At 43.2% G+C, this 19911-nt stretch overlaps 1 protein-coding gene across 1 annotated transcript in view; it reads left to right on the top strand.

The window, feature by feature from the left end:
- The window catches only part of LOC308328672 (1-phosphatidylinositol 4,5-bisphosphate phosphodiesterase beta-1-like), a gene marked incomplete at its 5' end in the record, with an annotated part of 37134 nt that overhangs the window by 15255 nt on the left and 1968 nt on the right, over positions 1–19911 (top strand). The window contains 19 exons of the mRNA XM_080782697.1: positions 55–212; positions 712–794; positions 1041–1125; positions 4949–5114; positions 5987–6042; positions 7089–7185; positions 8039–8123; positions 8686–8810; positions 10288–10442; positions 10702–10869; positions 12259–12358; positions 13553–13657; positions 14845–14957; positions 15343–15496; positions 15921–15974; positions 16353–16530; positions 17231–17369; positions 18090–18166; positions 19337–19426. Of these exons, the coding sequence (XP_080638823.1) occupies positions 55–212; positions 712–794; positions 1041–1125; positions 4949–5114; positions 5987–6042; positions 7089–7185; positions 8039–8123; positions 8686–8810; positions 10288–10442; positions 10702–10869; positions 12259–12358; positions 13553–13657; positions 14845–14957; positions 15343–15496; positions 15921–15974; positions 16353–16530; positions 17231–17369; positions 18090–18166; positions 19337–19426 (2188 nt within the window). The remainder of the gene's footprint in view (positions 1–54; positions 213–711; positions 795–1040; positions 1126–4948; positions 5115–5986; positions 6043–7088; positions 7186–8038; positions 8124–8685; positions 8811–10287; positions 10443–10701; positions 10870–12258; positions 12359–13552; positions 13658–14844; positions 14958–15342; positions 15497–15920; positions 15975–16352; positions 16531–17230; positions 17370–18089; positions 18167–19336; positions 19427–19911) is intronic.

Genomic DNA, 19911 nt, shown 5'->3' with positions numbered 1-19911 from the left:
GAGCATGTGACATCATCAGGGATGACCCCTGGAAGTGTACGCCGTGTCTTTCAGCGGGCCAGTTGGCCGGGAGCTCATCGGTGGAGATGTACAGACAGGTGCTGCTGGCCGGCTGTCGCTGTGTGGAGCTGGACGTATGGAAAGGACGCACCGCTGAGGAGGAGCCGGTCATCACGCACGGCTTCACCATGACCTCCGAGATCCCCTTCAAGGTGAGCCCATGACCTCCGAGATCTCCTTCAAGGTGAGCCCATTGCCCTCCGAGATCTACTTCAAGGTGAGCCCATGACCTCCGAGATCTCCTTCAAGGTGAGCCCAGGGGGCTGACACACTGTCATGACATTTCGGTTTTAGACGATTTTTAGAGTTTGGTCACGGTCATTTGAATAAAATTCCATTTCATTTTATTAATAATAATAATAATAATAATACACTTTATTTATATAGCACCTTTCAAAAGCAAGTTTACAAAGTGCTTCACAACACAAATGACAACAAATCACAAAAGCAAAAAACACATTACAAAACAGCAAAACCAATTACAATTTAGAACAAAAGCAATCAAATGAGCACAAACATTAGCCAAAGCCATCCTAACATGTCTAACTTCCATTGGAAGTTGATTCCACAGGTGAGGTTTAGTCATTTGAAATGTTTTAGTTTTAGTGTTGTTTTAAATGCTCATGCTCATCGCATGTTTTTTTTTTTCAGGAAGTGATTGAAGCCATCGCGATATGTGCTTTCAAGACGTCTCCCTTCCCTGTCATACTGTCTTTTGAAAACCATGTGGATTCGTGAGTACCTACCTACATACCTGCCTGCCTGCCTGCCTGCCTGCCTTCCTGTCTGTCTGTCTGTCTGTCTGCCTGCCTGCCTGCCTGCCTGCCAGGTGCATTTTCAGAGCACATTTTAACAATCAATCAATCAATCAATTGTGTTCTGGTGGTGTACTTTAAGTTACTGTTTGTCAATATCACTGTGTAAACTATTAGTTCAAGGTTTTGAACTAAAAACATGATACATTTATGTCTGCCTGTCAGTCTGAAGCAGCAGGCTAAGATGGCTGAATACTGCCGTTCCATCTTCGGAGAAGCTCTGTTGATAGATCCACTGGACAAATACCCTGTAAGTACAGTATATTTAGTCGACTAAGACTAAACTCAGGGGGCAGTACAATAGGCATGTGGTTAGATATGGTCTCAGTCGGGTGGAACTGTATGTCCAAAACTGCTACTTTTCAGGATTCAAATAATAAAAGCTAAAGTAAAAGTAGCAGATGTACAAGCTCGACACGTGTTGCTTTCCGACAGCAACAACGTCAAACTGAAAAGAGGTTGAGAATCACTGGGATACAGTGTTAGATAAATATGTGAATACATAGTGTATAATCATCATTATAATAGAGATTATTCTGCTCAGTGGGGCATGGAATTCAAAGGCCATTTCATTAAGCTGTTAATGCCTGCCACCTTTCTGGTTGCACAAGTGAAAAAGCAGCAGATGCTAACCAAAGGGGTCGATTAGATTCCACCCACGTTACACGCCCACGGCTCCAGCCCGCCATTGTGTGTGTGTGTGTGTGTGTGTGTGTGTGTGTGTGTGTGTGTGTGTGTGTGTGTGTGTGTGTGTGTGTGACGTGTGTGTGTGTGTGACGTGTGTGTGTGTGTGACGTGTGTGTGTGTGTGTGTGTGTGTGTGTGTGTGTGTGAATTTGAGAACTAGACATTGTGAGGACAATTTTCCTGGTCCTCACCTCACAAGAGCAATGGTTGTTTTATAGTTAAAACACATTTTAGGGGAAACAGATTGAGGAAGGTATTGGAGTTTAGTTTCAGGCGTTCAGAGCAGTGGTTTTCAACCGTTTTCATATCAAAGCCCATCATTTATTTGGCATTTGCGCCACGGATCACCATTTGATGGTATTTAGCCTCTTTTAAGAATATGTCTTTTGCCCACAAGTCCATGCTGTACTGATGTGGTACCATAGAAGAGATAACAAGCAAATGTATCAGAATACAATGTCTTCTACGTTCTCTATTGTGTAGAAAGAAGTAATGCAGAGTGTAAAATGAAACCAAATGTGCCCTATATGATCTATAAAGATCCACTTAGGTACCATTACCAACTCTACTTACATTTAGCTGGGGACCACCTGGAACCCCCTCAAGGACCACTGGTTGAAAACTGATTTAGAGGATATGTTTAGGGGTTAGGGTTGGAGATACAATTGATTTATCTAAAAGACCACCAAAAGTGGCGGGTTGGCTGGGACGGTGCATACGAGTCCCGGGTGAAACTATTACTTGCGCGCTGAAGTATAATTCCTATCTAACAACTTCAGAAGAGAGACTGACGACGGTGCACACAGATGAAAGTTTCGAAGTCCATTTTATTGTAGAGTGTAGAATAACAACAGAGACCTGGAGAATGGAGCTCCAGGGATGCACCCAACCAGCCTCACGGCTTGTCTGGGCCTAACACATAGACAGACATACAGTAAGCTCTTTATACAGGCACTTCAAAGACAACAGATGTCAAAGGAAAGGTGGTCTCAGGTTCCCCCACTGTCCCAAACGATTCCCTTATAAGGTAGTGGCAGGAACAACCATTTGTTTGTGGGTCACTAGTTAGTGGCCACTGGCTATTCTAAGATTGCATGCTATAAACGCCTCTGTGTCCTGACATGTTTGCTCAGCTGAGAGACAACTTAGAACAGTTATTTAAGCTATATTAATGTGAATTGTATTCCAATATACATCACATCCTCCCTTTGAGGCAAACATGCCTCATAAAACGGATATGGAACACAATTTACCCTCGTCCTCCCTTTTGCACTGACTGACTGGAACATCAAAAATATGACACAAAGAATTCAAACAATTACAGTAGAATGGCATACAAAATTCCAGCATTTCATACATATATGACAAATGACATAACTGATAAACCGTATTACAGAAATCTGACACTGAAACAAAATACACGTCGCTGAAATGAATCCAACCCCTTTGCTTATCAAAGCACCCAATTATCGAATTCAAAGTGTGTTACGGAAATTCACACCTGGCATCTAAAGCTCTTAGCTTCAGCTAATGTCAGGGATAAATTTACCATAGTCATCCAAAAAATGATTCGTTTTTTTGTTTAGTTAACTCCACTTTTCACACATGCAGAGAGCATCCATAATTATCTAAACACTCTAGATTACCAAGGCTCACAAATAACCAGTCTACTGCGACCTCCTAACTCTACATTCCTATCATTTCAAAGAATGTATGTCTCCAGGTCTCCTTGCATGCTAAAGGTTACATACTTACATTAAAATCCTAGAGTGTCCTGTATAACTTTAAGAGTTTCCCCACATGTCATAGCATAAATACTTTGTTGACTTTTACCCATTCACAAATTTATTCGAACATAAATAAGAACTTTATGCACAATTTAGGACGATTAACACTTATGCGTACGACAGGAGCGCTGTCTTTCGCCTGACAAAGAAACATCTACTAATTTCACTCCAGTAAATATCTCTATTCAGTTCCCAAATGTCCCTTAGGCATCATCCCCATTAAGTCAACTTCTCTAATTAAAATACCCGACACATAAAATCAACATACATGCCCATTATATGTTGAACTAGACACACGTAGACATACATTTGAAATCAAATGGAACGATATCCATCTGATATAATAGAATTTCTTTCTCTGTAATGTGCTCTCTTCTTTCTCTGTCTCACCTTTGAGTGTTCATTCATCAGCCAGTGCTCACAGGCCAAACGAGGTTGTTGCAGTACACTTATGCACCACAATGATGCGTAGGCCGCTCTGTTATGGAGAGTTGTCCATTGTTCGAAAACTTTCGTTCTGAATTCTGATCTGAATTCACTTATCATCACCTCCTCCCTTTCAGCCATGACAGTCCAATCATGACTGAACAATCAGAAAGTGATCCAGCGCGTCATCGCAGGAGCCTGTAGGCTTCTGCAAGGCAGAAACTTGTTGCGTGCTGCGTTGCGAGATTGTAGATCAGCCGCCTTGCCGTCGCACCAAGCAGAGGCGTACGCCTTCGACGCCGTGAAGAGTTGAATGAAGAGCGCCACCACCTCCCTTCGATCGTTGACCACCGATGAGCTCCTTGGGCCGGGGTATATGCTACGCTGCGCATCCTCACCCCGCCGTCCAGCCGCCGACATCCTCCGTTCACCGATCGCTAGGAGCCGCCGTCGTCCATCGCCGCACCTCCCCACCGCGCCGGGCAGGCCGTCGCCATCATGTTGAATCGCTGCTGGATCGATCAGCGCGCAGCACCACCGCCGTCGTCCTCCTCCAAAAATTGCCGACCGAAACACTATTAGACTGAAAAATGCCCCTGGTTCACTCGCCTGACGCAAAAAATGCATCAAAAAGCGCCTGGTTTCGCACCACTGTGAAGTATAATTCCTATCTAACAACTTCAGAAGAGAGACTGACGACGGTGCACACAGATGAAAGTTTCGAAGTCCATTTTATTGTAGAGTGTAGAATAACAACAGAGACCTGGAGAATGGAGCTCCAGGGATGCACCCAACCAGCCTCACGGCTTGTCTGGGCCTAACACATAGACAGACATACAGTAAGCTCTTTATACAGGCACTTCAAAGACAACAGATGTCAAAGGAAAGGTGGTCTCAGGTTCCCCCACTGTCCCAAACGATTCCCTTATAAGGTAGTGGCAGGAACAACCATTTGTTTGTGGGTCACTAGTTAGTGGCCACTGGCTATTCTAAGATTGCATGCTATAAACGCCTCTGTGTCCTGACATGTTTGCTCAGCTGAGAGACAACTTAGAACAGTTATTTAAGCTATATTAATGTGAATTGTATTCCAATATACATCAGCGCTCTGCTTGCGCAAGTAATTAAATGTGCGTGCATGTGTATTTGTACGTGTGTGCGTGCATATGTGCAGTTGGAGTCAGGTGTTCCACTGCCCAGCCCTCAGGAGCTCATGGGTAAGATTCTGATCAAGAACAAGAAATCCCACAAGCCCCCTGCCGCCCCGGACACCAGGAGACTGACAGACCAGGCGGCCAATCAGAGCAACGACTCCTCGTCTCCTAGCAACAACCCAGGAGGTAAGACTCACAGAACTCTAACCCTACACACACACACACGTGTATGTGCGATTGCGCGCACGCAAACGTAAAGGTAGGGTAATTGATATTTTTTGGTTAAAACTAAAAGTTGTTTGTTAAAAGGTTAAATCACTATATTTTGATAGTAATTATTGCTATAGAGTGTTTGTTCAGTAACTATTTGGTAGGTGACAAAATTTCAGCCAATCAGGAGAGAGTAGCTCCATATCAGCTTAATTTGTATAGTGTGCCAGTTCCAATTTTGTCTGCTCATTTATTTGTGTCGTCACTTACAATTCCGTGTGTTTAATCTGTATCCTGACTGCATCCCGATTGGATAAAATTGCTATTCCTGAAATTGAATGTATATATATACTATCGATGATATCTTTCCTGCCTTTCTTTTCAGGAAAGGCTGCATGGTTTCATCTGTGTGAGTGTCTAAGCCTGCAGGCTTGAACACAGACACATTTGGAGTATTGTTAAGGCAGTCTGTAGGACACATGCTCAGAAAGACAATACACATAATAATGAGGCAACACAAGAATTCAGAGTTTGGAAGTATGAGGATTTTACTCGAGTAAAGAGCCAAGACTTACATGACCTGTTCATGCATGGAAACCCCAGTCTGACTCCCAGAGTTACGTAGGATCACAGCCTTTATAGCTTTCACTCGCACAACAGCCAGCCCCCAACATAGCCTCAAGACTTGAGCCTATCAGTTCAACAAATGGGACAGTAACAGAGTGAAACAAACAGACTGTAACTTAGAGGAGATACTCTTGTATAAAGGGGTATTATTAAATGTTTACATCTAAATAAACGACAGTATACAGGAATAATTGTTTATTTGCTTATTTTTGTTTACACAGAAATAGAGGCTGAGAGTGATGAAGAAGATGATGATGAAGATGACGATGGTAAAAAGGTCAGTGGTGATTCTGTATACAGGCTTATCTTCTCTATTGTGTTTTTATACTCTTGTCATTCGTGTTTAGACCTTTTTCTGCTGTTGTTTATTATATTGATTACATTTTTATTGGATCTAGATTTGATCTATACAAGCTCACATCGCACACGTCTTGTGATCTGCTATTTTCAAAGAAAATTTAAAAATCTTGAGAAACTGTAGGCTAGGGTCCGTATATATACGTACCCCAAAGTAGACTCCGTCTATATAATGGTTGAGGCCTACGGAAGCCTTTAACATTGGTCCGGTTCATATAGCAACGCCCCACTGTTCCTACTATGGGATTGCAAATATATCCACAGGGCAAAGCAGTTGAAAAGATGATTTTCAAACCGCCATAACTCTGATTCTTGGATCGCTGTCCTTGGTGGATTTTCTGCCATCCACATTTCGGATATTTTTTTTTACCTTTGTACCGTGCCGCTGCCGCCATGTAAAAGCTTCTGACGAGAGGTAAAGAATGTGTGCCATGTGTTCCAATGATACTAGAGTGTGTGTAGCGAGAGTGTGTTGGGGAGCGGACAAACTCTGACTTTTTAAAGTGAACGCGTATGCTGGCCCCTGGAACTGGGGTTTATACTAACAGCTAGCGGTAGAGATGGAGTTAATGGCATCATGGTACCCTGGTTTGTGTGATTCCATTTGTTCAGCTGGCATTCATTTGACTCACTGAGGGTTGCCCACCTGCCCCTGGCAGGTAAATATAACTGTTGGGCAGGTGGAGTTTGCTTTCAGGTTGACCAACGGGCAATTGCTCGTTTGAGAGGAGACGGATCCGTCTGTGACCTTAGTGTCAACCCCTGTCAACCCCTGTCAAAAACAGCAAAAGTAGCAGATCTACAAGCACAGTTCAGACAAGACAGATTCCCGATCCCCATGACCACATCCCTAAGATCGTTGTCACGTATAAATCAGTGAATCAGTCTGAATGTGAATTTTTATCGTTTACTGTTTGAATTTAGAAGGCATTTGTAGAATGTTTGTTGTAATGTTGTTGACCGCAGGGCTCTGCAGAGCGTGAAGCCGTGGCCACAGAAGAGATGTCCACGCTGGTCAACTATGTGCAGCCGACCAAGTTCAACTCCTTTGAAGCTTCCAAGAGTAAGAAACATCACATCACGGCCTCACACAATTTACAATTTAGTCATTTAGCAAACGTTCTTACTTCTTAATCCAGAGCGATTTTACAGTAAGCAAGACAAAATCATGGTAATACATCAAATACATAAAAATAGTCATCAAGAATCAATCATAAGCTAAGAACCTAACAGTAGTAACATAAGTAGAGCCTATGCATACGCCTGTAAGGTTGTCGAGGCTGGGGCAAGTGCTATGGCAAGTGCTACGGGCTAAGATGGAGTCTGAAGAGGTGGGTTTTCATTAGAGATGTCCCGATACTGTATCGGTATCGGGATCGGCCCTTATTTGTCATATCGGTTCATATCGGTATCGGCGAATATGCCAATTTAACCACAGATCTGACACTGGGGTAAGGGGTTGACACTGTGGCAGGTAAATAAAATGTTGGGGCATGTGGAATTTGCTTTGGAGTTTCCCAAACTGCAAGTGCACATTTGAGTGAGGAGTCTGCTATAAACACAACACGAGACATATAGCTAGATAGCTGTAAACACGACATGAGATCACGACACTGGTATCGGTATTCAGTATCGGTATCGGCTAACACAGAAATTGAGATATTTGAATCGGATCGGAAACGAAAAAAGGGACACCTCTAGTTTTCATCTACGACGGTCAGTTCTGATTCCATAGTTTTGGAGCCAGACATGAGCAGGGGAGCCAGGAGGAGACACACGCACACACACACACACACACACACACACACGCACACGCACACGCACACGCACACACACACACACACACACACACGGTATAATGGCAATGCACTGACAATCGTGTGTGTGTGTGCGTGTGCGTGTGCGCGTGCGTGTAGAGGCTGTCCGCTATCACCACATGTCGTCCTTTGTGGAGACCAAAGCTCTGGAGCATCTCACCAAGTCACCGGTGGAGTTTGTGGAGTATCCTTGACAACTGTTGCCTCGGCAACTATCATGTACCATGGCAACTGCCTCTTCTTCACTCGTTTAGGTCATTTGCACACCGTGCAAGGTTCTGGTCCTCTGTTTTGACATCAATCAGCTTGATGAGCGTCATTCAAACAGCCAGTGGAAGTACACAGAATAGATTTGGTTTTACTTTTGGCTACTGAGTACTCTAAATTTGGCCAACTATTTCGGTGACCGAAACTAAACAAAATCGAAATAAAAACTAAGCTATGATGACTAAAACTATGACTTCATAATATACTGATAATTTCGTTGTCAAATTAAATCTTATATTTAGTCAACTAAAAGAGACTAAAACTAAAATATTTCAGATGACTAAAATATTAAATATAGAATATGGAATTGTATTCAAAAGACTGACTAAAACCAAAATCGAATCAAAATTTGCTGTCAAAATCAATACTATTGTGTACCCCCACTAGCCTTGTCCTCACAGCCCTCAGGTTGGGAATCGCTCTCAGCGTTAGCAGCATGAATGGTATCAGTACCCGTTCCTTGACCTTTTCTCCACCAGATATAATAAGTCCCAGCTGAGTCGTATTTACCCCAAAGGAACCAGAGTGGACTCCTCCAACTACATGCCTCAACTCTTCTGGAACGCTGGCTGCCAGCTGGTGGCGCTTAACTACCAGACTATAGGTAGGAAGTTAGTCACTTAACTACCAGACTATAGGTAGGCAGTTAGTCACTTAACTACCAGACTATAGGTAGGAAGTTAGTCACTTAACTACCAGACTATAGGTAGGCAGTTAGTCACTTAACTACCAGACTATAGGTAGGCAGTTAGTCACTTAACTACCAGACTATAGGTAGGCAGTTAGTCACTTAACTACCAGACTATAGGTAGGCAGTTAGTCACTTAACTACCAGACTATAGGTAGGCAGTTAGTCACTTAACTACCAGACTATAGGTAGGAAGCTAGTCACTTAATACCAGACTATAGGTAGGAAGCTAGTCACTTAAAGGACCACTTTTCAACCTATCTTCATATAATAGGTCCTCACTAATAATCATGATAAAATGGCAGGATGTTTTTCTACTCAGTCTGTGTCTCATGGGAGGGCTGTGGGCAGTTTAGAAACCGTCTTCCAGGCACATCATCATTAGGCAGATTATTTTTTAAACAATTATTTTTTACAAAAATGTTTAGATTTTCATTATCGTGAGAACGATGGCTTCCATTTTCGCATTGCAACTTTTCAGGACTAGAAAGCCTGCAGTTTTTATTAGCTTGTATTTCCCATCGATGATGTCACTGGAAGAAGGTTTCTGAACTGCCCACAGCCCTCCTATGAGACACAGAAAGAGTAGAAAAGAATTGCGTAATTTCTTCATGATTATTAGTGAGGACTTCATTATATGAACATAGGTTGAAAAGTGGTGAAGTGGTCCTTTAACTACCAGACTATAGGTAGGAAGTTAGTCACTTAACTACCAGACTATAGGTAGGAAATTAGTCACTTAACTACCAGATTATATGTAGAAAGCTAGTCACTTAACTACCAGACTATAGGTAGGAAGTTAGTCACTTAACTACCAGACTATAGGTAGGAAGTTAGTCACTTAACTACCAGACTATATGTAGAAAGCTAGTCACTTAACTACCAGACTATAGGTAGGAAGCTAGTCACTTAACTACCAGACTATAGGTAGGAAGCTAGTCACTTAACTACCAGACTATAGGTAGGAAGCTAGACATGGCCAAAGCATTTTTCGGGGGTCTCCAGCCAAAAACATTGAGAACACCGGAACTGTAGTATAAATATGACGCAGCAGCTTTCGCTTGTTTGTAGTATTAAGTAGAGTGAGCAGGGTATCTGTACTTTGACTTAAATCACTGGTTCCAAAACACTGGGCCGGGACCTGGGCAAAAAACGTTCCCCAAACGAATATTATTATTTTTTGGTCCTGGGCAAACGTCTAATTTCTCTTTTGGGTGCTGAGCTAAAACGTTTGGGAACCACTGAATTAATTAAAGTACTGAGGTTGAGTACAGCGGTGCTATACAGTATGTACTTGTTTTGTTTGAGTACTTTAGTTCAGCAGTGCTAATATGTACTTGTTTTGTTTGAGTACTTTAGTTCAGCAGTGCTAATAATGTACTTGTTGCACCAGATCTGTCCATGCAGTTCAACCTCTTCATGTACGAGTACAACGGTCGCAGTGGCTACAGACTCAAACCCGAGTTCATGAGACGACCGGACAAACACTTTGACCCCTTCACAGAGACCACGGTGGACGGGATTGTGGCCAACACTCTGTCTGTTAAGGTATGTGCGTGCGTGCGTGCGTGCGTGCGTGCGTGCGTGCGTGTATCGGTATGTTTGCATGCATGCATGCCATACATGCATGTACAGTATGTGAACTTTATTTAACCAGGAGAGTCCTCTAATTTTAGTCGTCTCATTTTAACCTTTTCATCCATTTATATGTTGGCTATTCAATAATAGCAGATATTATACAAGCTGGCAGCGCAAGCGGTTTCTGAAACACGCGCGTGCATGTGTGCATGTGCGTGGCATCTGGCAGGTGATCTCGGGGCAGCTCCTGAGCGAGCGCAGGGTGGGTGTTTACGTGGAGGTGGAGATGTTTGGACTGCCTGTTGACACCAGGAGGAAAGCCCTGAAGACCAAGACCTCTCAGAACAACAACGCCATCAACCCCGTCTGGGACGAGGAGCACATCGTCTTCAAAAAGGTAACTGTTTTTCTTTCTTTTTGAGAGGCGCTATAGCCCCTCCTACATCCAGCTTTTAGTGTATGCTCACAAACTTTAAATTCCCATTGACAATCAATGGAGAATTGTACGTCTAGTACGTAGTGTCTGAGCAAATCGGCATAGTGTTCATGTGTTTTGAACATTAACAGTTTTCATTGTGATGTACATAGAGTAGAGAATACACGAGCATCACTTTTCCACAGGGACACGCCCCCTCATCTAGACTGAGTGGCAAAACATTGAGCAGAATGGAGCGTTGGCGTTTGGAAGCGTTTGTTGGAAATCACTCAACGGTCCTGCGTAGCACCTGTTTCTAAATTGCACATGTACTGCAGAAGGCAGCAGCACGTTGCGTTATTGAAAACGATCACTTCCACACTGTGACACTTATTTATCACACATTTTGTGCAAACAGTGTTTGTGCCACGTTTGATGCGGAATGAAATAACAGTGCACCTGTGGCCATGTTTGTGCCAAGTTGCATGCAGATGGAATGCTCACACCTGCTCGTGGCCCTGAAGTAAGTGTAGCTGCTGTCCATGGCCCTGAAGTAAGTGTAGCTGCTGTCCATGGTCCTGAAGTAAGTGTAGCTGCTGTCCATGGTCCTGAAGTAAGTGTAGCTGCTGTCCATGGTCCTGAAGTAAGTGTAGCTGCTGTCCATGGCCCTGAAGTAAGTGTAGCTGCTGTCCATGGTCCTGAAGTAACGTTATTGCTGTCCGTAGTTCTGCAGTAACTAGCTGTCACTGAAGCTGCTGTCAACCAAGGGGCCTGTTGTCCCTGGTGTTGCTATCACAACACCAGGGACCAGGGATCCGGACATGTGCCTCATCAAATGTCCGGATGTTTCTTTTGTGACGTCCGTGCTCTGCGGTCGAACCAGCCTCAAGGTCATTTTAATATAGGATGATGAAATGCCTAAATTGGGAGGTCAGGTCGAAAGTGTTCTGTTCTGATTTTAGAAATATTTAACGGATGAAAATGTTTACACCGTCAAAAAGTATTGACAAAATATGAACCGTTGAAACATTTTAATATTGAGCCGTTTTTCCACCACACAAAATAACTGTATGGTATGTATGTTTCCCAACCTTGTTGGGAAACATACATACCATACAGTTATATAAGCCCTCCCTTCTTACACATGACTTACTACATTAAAGTGCTAATGTCATGTCTTTGCCAGGTGATTCTCCCAACCTTGTTTTCCTCAAAGCCCTCCCTTCTTACACATGACTTACTACATTAAAGTGCTAATGTCATGTCTTTGCCAGGTGATTCTCCCAACCTTGTTTTCCTCAGAGCCCTCCCTTCTTACACATGACTGTACTACATTAACCCTGTTAAGTGCTGATGTCATGTCTTTGCCAGGTGATTCTCCCAACCTTGGCGTCTCTGAGAATTGCAGCTTTTGAAGAAGGGGGGAAGTTCATCGGTCATAGAATTATTCCAGTGTCGGCCATTAGACCAGGTAGTTAATGTATCTGTTAATGTAACTGTTAATTTATCTGTGTGACGAGTGACGACCAGGTAGTTAATATATCTGTTAATTTATCTGTGTGACGCGTAACCCTTGAACACCAGTGACGATTTATTCTGTTAAAGTGAGGAGTAAAGCCCACTAAACCCAGACTCTGTCCCAGCATCTGAATTTATTGTCATTGTATACCAAGATAGAACGAAATTAAAAGCTCAGCTTTAACCCAGTAAGACCTGAGGCCGCTTCTTGCAGCACGGCACAAAGTGACGTGCCGATATCCGATATTGCCGATGTTGATCTCATTCTGTATTAAAAATATATAATAATTTTGTCCATTCTGAAAAATACACGTAACAGTGTATCTGCACTGCAGGGTTAGATATAACTTTAATACCTTATATTGATTATTCTGAGCTTGTAGATCTGTCGGTCTTAATCGGTTAAAGTTCAGCACCACGAAGCTGTGTGTGTGTGTGTGTGTGTGTGTGTGTGTGTGTGTGTGTGTGTGTGTGTGTGTGTGTGTGTGTGTGTGTGTGTGTGTGTGTGTGTGTGTGTGTGTGTGTGTGTGTGTGTGTGTGTGCTTAACAACATTCAATAACAACATTGCTAAAATGCATAATGCATTGCAGTACTAATGATTATGAATATGCTCTATCATGCTGGGACAGGGCATGTTTGCATGTAAGAACATGGTGATGGCTCTAGGGACGTTTGAGACTGTACCTAACAAGAGACGCAAAAACTGGTGACTTCTGGCAGTATTTACACTGTATTTAGACTACCGGTATATAAAAAAGTAAAATAAACACACACAAACACAATGTAATGTTGTGTTATTATTACTTAGTAATGCTCTTGCTAAATGAAAAATAAAACGTTGAAATCGTGTTTGAAATGTTGAAACCTGCCTAGCGATGACGTCTCTGGTAGAGATGTTTCTGAACTGTCAACAGCCCTCCTCTGAGACATAAATAGACAGAAATGGTGCCATATTATCATGAGCATCAATGAGGACCATTTATTATGAAGACAGGTTAAAAATGGTTGTGAAGAAGAGGTCCTTGAAACACATTCTACCATGAAGATTCTTGTTTATCTCCATCAGTTCTCTGGCATGCCACCACCACCCACACAGTACAGTATACACCATGCATAATGTTTGTGCTATTTATTTCCTTGCCGTAGGCTATCGCTACATCGGGTTGAGGAGCGAGAAGAACCAATCCCTGATTCTTCCCGCTGTGTTTGTCTACATAGAGGTCAAAGATTATGTCCCGGACACCTTCGCAGGTATCTCTCTGTCTCTGTCTCTGTCTCTGTCTCTGTCTCTGTCTCTCTCTCTCTCTCTCTCTCTCTCTCTCTCTCTCTCTCTCTCTCTCTCTCTCTCTGTCTCTCTGTCTCTCTGTGTCTCTGTGTCTCTCTCTCTCTCTCTCTCTCTCTCTCTCTCTCTCTGTGTCAAAAAGATTAAAATAATCCCCAGTGGCCAATAAAAATTAATGACCATTGGAATATCAAATGCAGAGGAATGCATTCCCCATCACCCCAAGCAAATTAATCCCCCCCCCCCCACACACACGCACACACACACACACACACACACACCGTAGCACTTGCCTTAGCCTCGATGAACATGCAGGCTTTTGCAACGGTTAAGATGTCATTTAAATTGCATTTTATGTACTGTAAGACAGCTGTGCCAGGTTCATTTGTTGAACTGGCATCCTATAGTGTGTGTAGTACATGTAAATATTTGATTTAATTTGATATTGTATTATACTGTTTAGACTGATGATATAGGATGATACTATGCATTTGAGGTAACAACTTGTGTTATACCTTGCTTACAGTAAGTCGCACAGCTACACCAGGCTTTTCAAAGTGCACGTATGTTGCACGCATACATCGCATTTGGAAAGATCCAATTGATATGAATGATACCGGCTACACCAGGCACGCGGATACGCGAACCGCGCATATGCAGACTTTAAAACAGGAATAGGACTGGATCTAATAGTGTGCGTATGCGGGGCTCGCGTACATTGCGCTCACACACGCTTTGGTGCCTGGTGTGTAGCTTGGCCGTAATTGTAAATTCAGTCAGATAACTCACGAATAGATTTAACCAATATTTATTATAGAATGAGAATACAAGTGTGCATATAATACAATTAAACACCATCATTAAGAGCAGGGAGATAGATATACAATAACAACCCCCCCATGGGGAACATAAATAACAGAGCTCACCGGTGGTGCTGGGGTGGTGGTGGGAGCAAACATCACATAAGAACCAGGAATCATATGCAGAAGGAAGGCAGGAAGAAGCATGCAGTCTAGTGAGCTTAAATACCCCGCCCAATTGGTCAGCTATATGTATGCGCCCTTGAGCACAGCATGAAACCCCTCGAGTATATCTGACTGAACTAACTCTGCAAGCTGAAGCTACGTATCATTTATATCATACGTGTCTTATGTAGATGTGATCGAGGCGCTATCCAATCCAATCCGCTACGTGAACCTGTTGGAGCAGAGAGCCAATCAGCTGGCAGCTCTGACTCTGGAGGATGCTGACGAGGACACTCACACTGAGGTACATTTTGTTTGTTCCTTTTTGAGGGACGCTAGCCCCTCCTATATACAGGTTTAATGTAAAGGTTTTAAAAAAGCCTTTGACAATGACGGGAAAATGTACGTCATATTGTCTCTTTATCGTTAACTGGATCAGCACCAGTGCTGTAGTGGCCGCTAGCGCGGCAGTGCCAGACGTTTTAAAAAAAAACTCCTAATATGGTCGACAATCAGTTCCGGTTCAAACACTAGTAAACTTCCGCTACTTGTCCCCCAGGGCTCTACGGCCCCCTAATACAACATTGTTCTTTTCTTTTTTTTTGTTTCGCTTCACGTTGCAAACCTGTACGTATAGTAGCCTACAGGAACACACATTTCATACTGTTACGACTGTTCATACTGTATAGGACCAGGCTGACGGCTCCGCCGAGGGTCAGAAGGATCTACGAACCGTTCCAGTGGAGAATGGCCTTAGCCCCGCCTCTTGCCCCGCAGGTCACACCCCCATCGCCACCACACCAAGATTGGCTTCTGCTGCCAATCACCAAGCAGCTGTCACAGGTATGAGTGTAGGTAGCAGAGCCTCTGTCTGACTACCAAAAAGCCTTAATATCTTCCCGGTCAAGCGGGAATTCCCCTGGTGGTTCAAATTAAGGCCCTGTCGTTGTTTTGACAACACGTTTTTGGGAGGCCGTAATGGTGTCGTAATGATACTTTTGGAACGTGACACATGCGTGCAACCCAGCATGGATTGACAGAAAATATTTGTCTAGTTTTTATTTGTTGATGAAATTGTCAGTAGGCATATATTTAGTCTCAGTTTTAGTCATCATGGGTTAATGTCTATTTAGTTTTTTTAGGTTTTTTTTCTTTGTGAAAAAAGTAGTCGTAACGAGAACAAAAATAACGTCATACAGTAGTTTTAGTAGCCGAAATCAGCACTATACCCGAGCGCCTCGTTATTGTCATTGTCTTTGTGTTTCAGAAGCAACGAAGCAAGCAGCCAAGACTGAAGACCTGGTGCTAAGTGTGCTGCTAGGTCAGTCACGGTCAACATCATACATTTGCTGAGCTGAGGATTATATAATTCCATTTAAATCAATACTAGGGCGCCGGTGGCTCAGGGGTAGAGTGGCCGGATGGTAACCGCAAGGTTGCCAGGTCGAATCCGGGCTCCCCCAGAGTTAGTGTCGAAGTGTCCTTGAGCAAGACACTGAACCACTAACTGCTCCTGATGTGCTGATTGGTGCCTTGCATGGTTTCCAACAACATCACTGTGTCAATGTCTGTGTGAATGGGTGAATGTAATGCACGAGCTATTTGTAAAGCGCCTTGGATAAAGGCACTAATATAAATGCACCATTTACCATTTTATACTAGTATTGTTCTATATATTCTATGTGAATGTGTTGAGCAGACGTCGGCGTGGCCACCATAGAGAGTCTGCAGCAGAACAAGAGCTACCAGAAGCAGCAGAGACGGCAGTTCAAGGAGCTGAAGGAGCTGGTGAGGAGACACCAGAAGAAGACCTCGGAGCTCCTCAAAGACTTCAACAGCAGATACAAGAAGAGCTCCAGACAACAGAGCAAGACCAGGTCAACTCAGAGGAGCGTGTCTGTGTGTGATGTGTCTATAGTATACCCTGCCTTATCTACAGTACTTTTTTGAGAGGCGCTAGCCCCTCTCCTATGCATGGCTTTCCAAATTTACGTCATGTGGCAGCCAAGTCTATACTTTACATTTTTGTTTAGGCCAGTTATGATGTAATTTGTTTGGACTTTAATGTTTATTTAGGGCAGTAAATGACAACATAAGACGTCATGTATCTTTAAATAATGTTGTTTCATACAGTGACATCATGTGGCAGCCACAGTGGGCACCCCTCACTTCACACGAGTGTGATGTTTATATCTTTGTATCTTTGCCGCTGCTGCCTCTGGTGACTAAGCTTTGATTGTTTGTGTAAACGCCAGTATTGTACACTTACTAACACTAACATTGAAGACAAAGGTGTGTGAACACAAACATTGAAACATTGAATACAAAAGTGAGGACAAACATTTTGATTGGCCGGCATGATTGGGTGGGAGATGTGCCATTGGTTGAGAATGAGATGATGATGATGTATGATCCTCACTTCACACGGGTGTGATTTTTAATGTTTGCCACTGAGATGTAGTGGAGTAGAAGTAAAAGTACTGAAAATTGGATGTACTCCAGTACAGTAAAAGTACCTCAAAATTAGTAGCCTACTTAATTACAGTACTTAAGTAAATGAAATCTTATGTTATCTAGGAGTGTTCATGCACAGTCCGACAGCGGGAGGGACGAGCGTCTTCAGCTGCTGAGAGACGAGCAGGAGCAGCAGCTACTGGCTCTACGACAGGAGCAATACTACAGTCAGAAATACCTGCAGAGAGAACACATTAAAATGGTAGGTCTCTATACCGTCAACAATACTACAGTCAGAAATATCTACAGGGAGAGCACATTAAAATGGTAGGTAGGTATCTATACCGTCAACAGTCAGTACCTTGATTGATTGATTGATTGACAGAAATGTAAACAGCAACAGAGTACAGTCAAACACTTGTTTGGATAGCAGTCCTTATTTCCAAGGGGTCAGAGCATTCCACACTTGTGCCAGTGCTGTAGACTAGAAGAATAATTTACCCATGTTTGTGTTATTAGTGGGTGGTACCAGATGGTTGTTCTTGCTCCTTCTAGTACTGTGGCTGTGGGTGTCGCTCACTTTATTTTTTTGGTATAGTCAATTAGCCTATACAGAGAGAGCATATTAAAATGGTAGGTACTGTATGTCTCTGGCATCAACGTTTTAGGTCCTTTCAACTTGACATAATGATTGTGGACATGTGTGTCAATATACTGTTTCATTTTTGAGTGGTACAACCACTCCTACAACCAGCAATGTCCGTGCCTATGCCTGTGCCTATGTGACTATGCCTGTGACTACCTATGTGGCCATTATAACGAATATATGACTTATTTGTACCAGTAGGGGGCACCAGAAACAGAGAGAGAGATAGTGCTGCTGTGTTGCCTGCTAATGAGAGAGAGAGAGAAAGGTGGGGGGGGGGGGGGGGGGGGAGTTGCACCACTCAGTTCATGCGGGTGTGATTTTTTTCCTATGTAGCTGACAGAGAGATTGAGCACAGTGGCAGAGGAGAGTCACAGTGCCCAGATGAAGAAACTGAAGGACATCTGTGACAAGTAAGATGAGCTTTTTTTTTAAATTATTTTTAAGTGTTTAACTGCTCTTTAAAGTCTTGCAAAAACCGCAGGCCCGGTCATACCAAAGATTCTAAATTTGTAATCCAGCGCCCCTGCTTGGCACTCAGCATCAAGGGTTGGATAAGTCCCTGTGACGACATACTAGCGCCATGCAGACTTAACGGCACCACCTCCAAAGTCCTCAATATACTGTACTAGAACACCTCCAAAACTCAGCTGCCCGTCTGCTCACCAGTACACGTTCCAGAGACCACATCACACCTGTCCTCCACGACCTACACTGGCTCCCCGTCAAACAAATAATTCACTACAAAATCCTGCTCACCACCTACAAAGCACTCACCAACCTGGCTCCCCCCTACCTCTCCGATCTTCTCGAACCCTACGTCCCCTCCCACCCCCTCAGGTCTAGTGAAGCCAACCTCCTGAAGGTCTGCAAGGCCAAGTACCGCACCTGGGGGGACCGGGCCTTCTATGTTTCCACCCCCAACCTCTGGAATGATCTCCCCAACCATCTCAGAGTTGCCCCCTCCCTCCTCTCCTTCAAAACCTCACTCAAAACCCACCTCTTCAAGATAGCTTTCCCCAGCTGAGGTCTGGTTAAGATGTCCCCCCATCCCTTGCTTAGCCTTTTATGTTTTAAACCTAGCACTGATATTTTACTCTTTTTGCTTAGTTTTTTGTTTTCTTGAATAAAGTTTGTTCCTAGTGTTTTATGTGAAGCGCTTTGGGTATTTAGAAAAGCGCTATATAAATTTGATCTATTCATATTATTATTATTATTATTATGTCCAGGACGTCATGTCAAACTGCCTCACAGCTCACACTAGAAACAGAAGATAGGATCCTGCCCTATGGGCCTCAGCTCGACAAGGCTTACTTACATTACTAAACAAGAACTCTTAACAAGCATTCATATGAATTGTTCAACATGCCAAATGCAGAAGCATTATGGACTGTGCTCAATTTTAATGCAGTTTGTGAATCTGTGTCTGTCTAGCCAGTCACAAATGGAGCGCTAATATGGTCACCTGACCCCACTCTTAGCAGTATTATATGGTCTACCTAATCTCTTTACCGGAAATGAACGTTTGTGTTGTTACTAACACTGAGGATGTTCTGCCTGTCAATGTTACTGTCGCTGCCAAGGGAGAAGAAAGAGATGAAGCGACTGATGGATCGACGGAGAACAGAAAAGATCAACCAGGCCAAGACCAAAGAGAAACATCTGGCTGAAGAGTACGACAGCACACAGGCACACATCTGTTTATGTAGCTCGCCACATCTACCTGTGTACCGGTGTATGATTTAGTACCACTATCATCTACTCACTCTGCATATCAACACATAATCGCTCTCTGTTCATCTATTCTCACTGTGTTGAATACTTTCTTCGTCAGAATTGTAAACGGCACACGTGATACAGCAAGACATTAAAGGGATAGTTCAGCATTTTTTAACTTACGCTGTATGAAATACTTGCCATTCATATAGTGGTTGCAACTGTATTAATTCATTGACAGAGTCCCGTGGTGGGAGTTCTGCTCTGGTTTTGGTGAATAATAAGTAGTTCCGGTCATTTTGTGGGGGGCACTGGGGTCCACGCATTAAAAGTAAATCAATTCACAAAATTAGCGTCATTTGTATTGTTGACCTATTTCTACCATACAGTGCAACTTTCGTTCATATTTTACCCCTCTATCACACGGAACTATGTTTTTTGT

This window comes from Protomyctophum bolini, assembly GCF_963924005.1.
Source record: "Protomyctophum bolini genome assembly, chromosome: 14".
NCBI classification, from domain to species: Eukaryota; Metazoa; Chordata; class Actinopteri; order Myctophiformes; family Myctophidae; genus Protomyctophum; species Protomyctophum bolini.
This window is presented reverse-complemented; position numbering and strand designations above follow the sequence as displayed.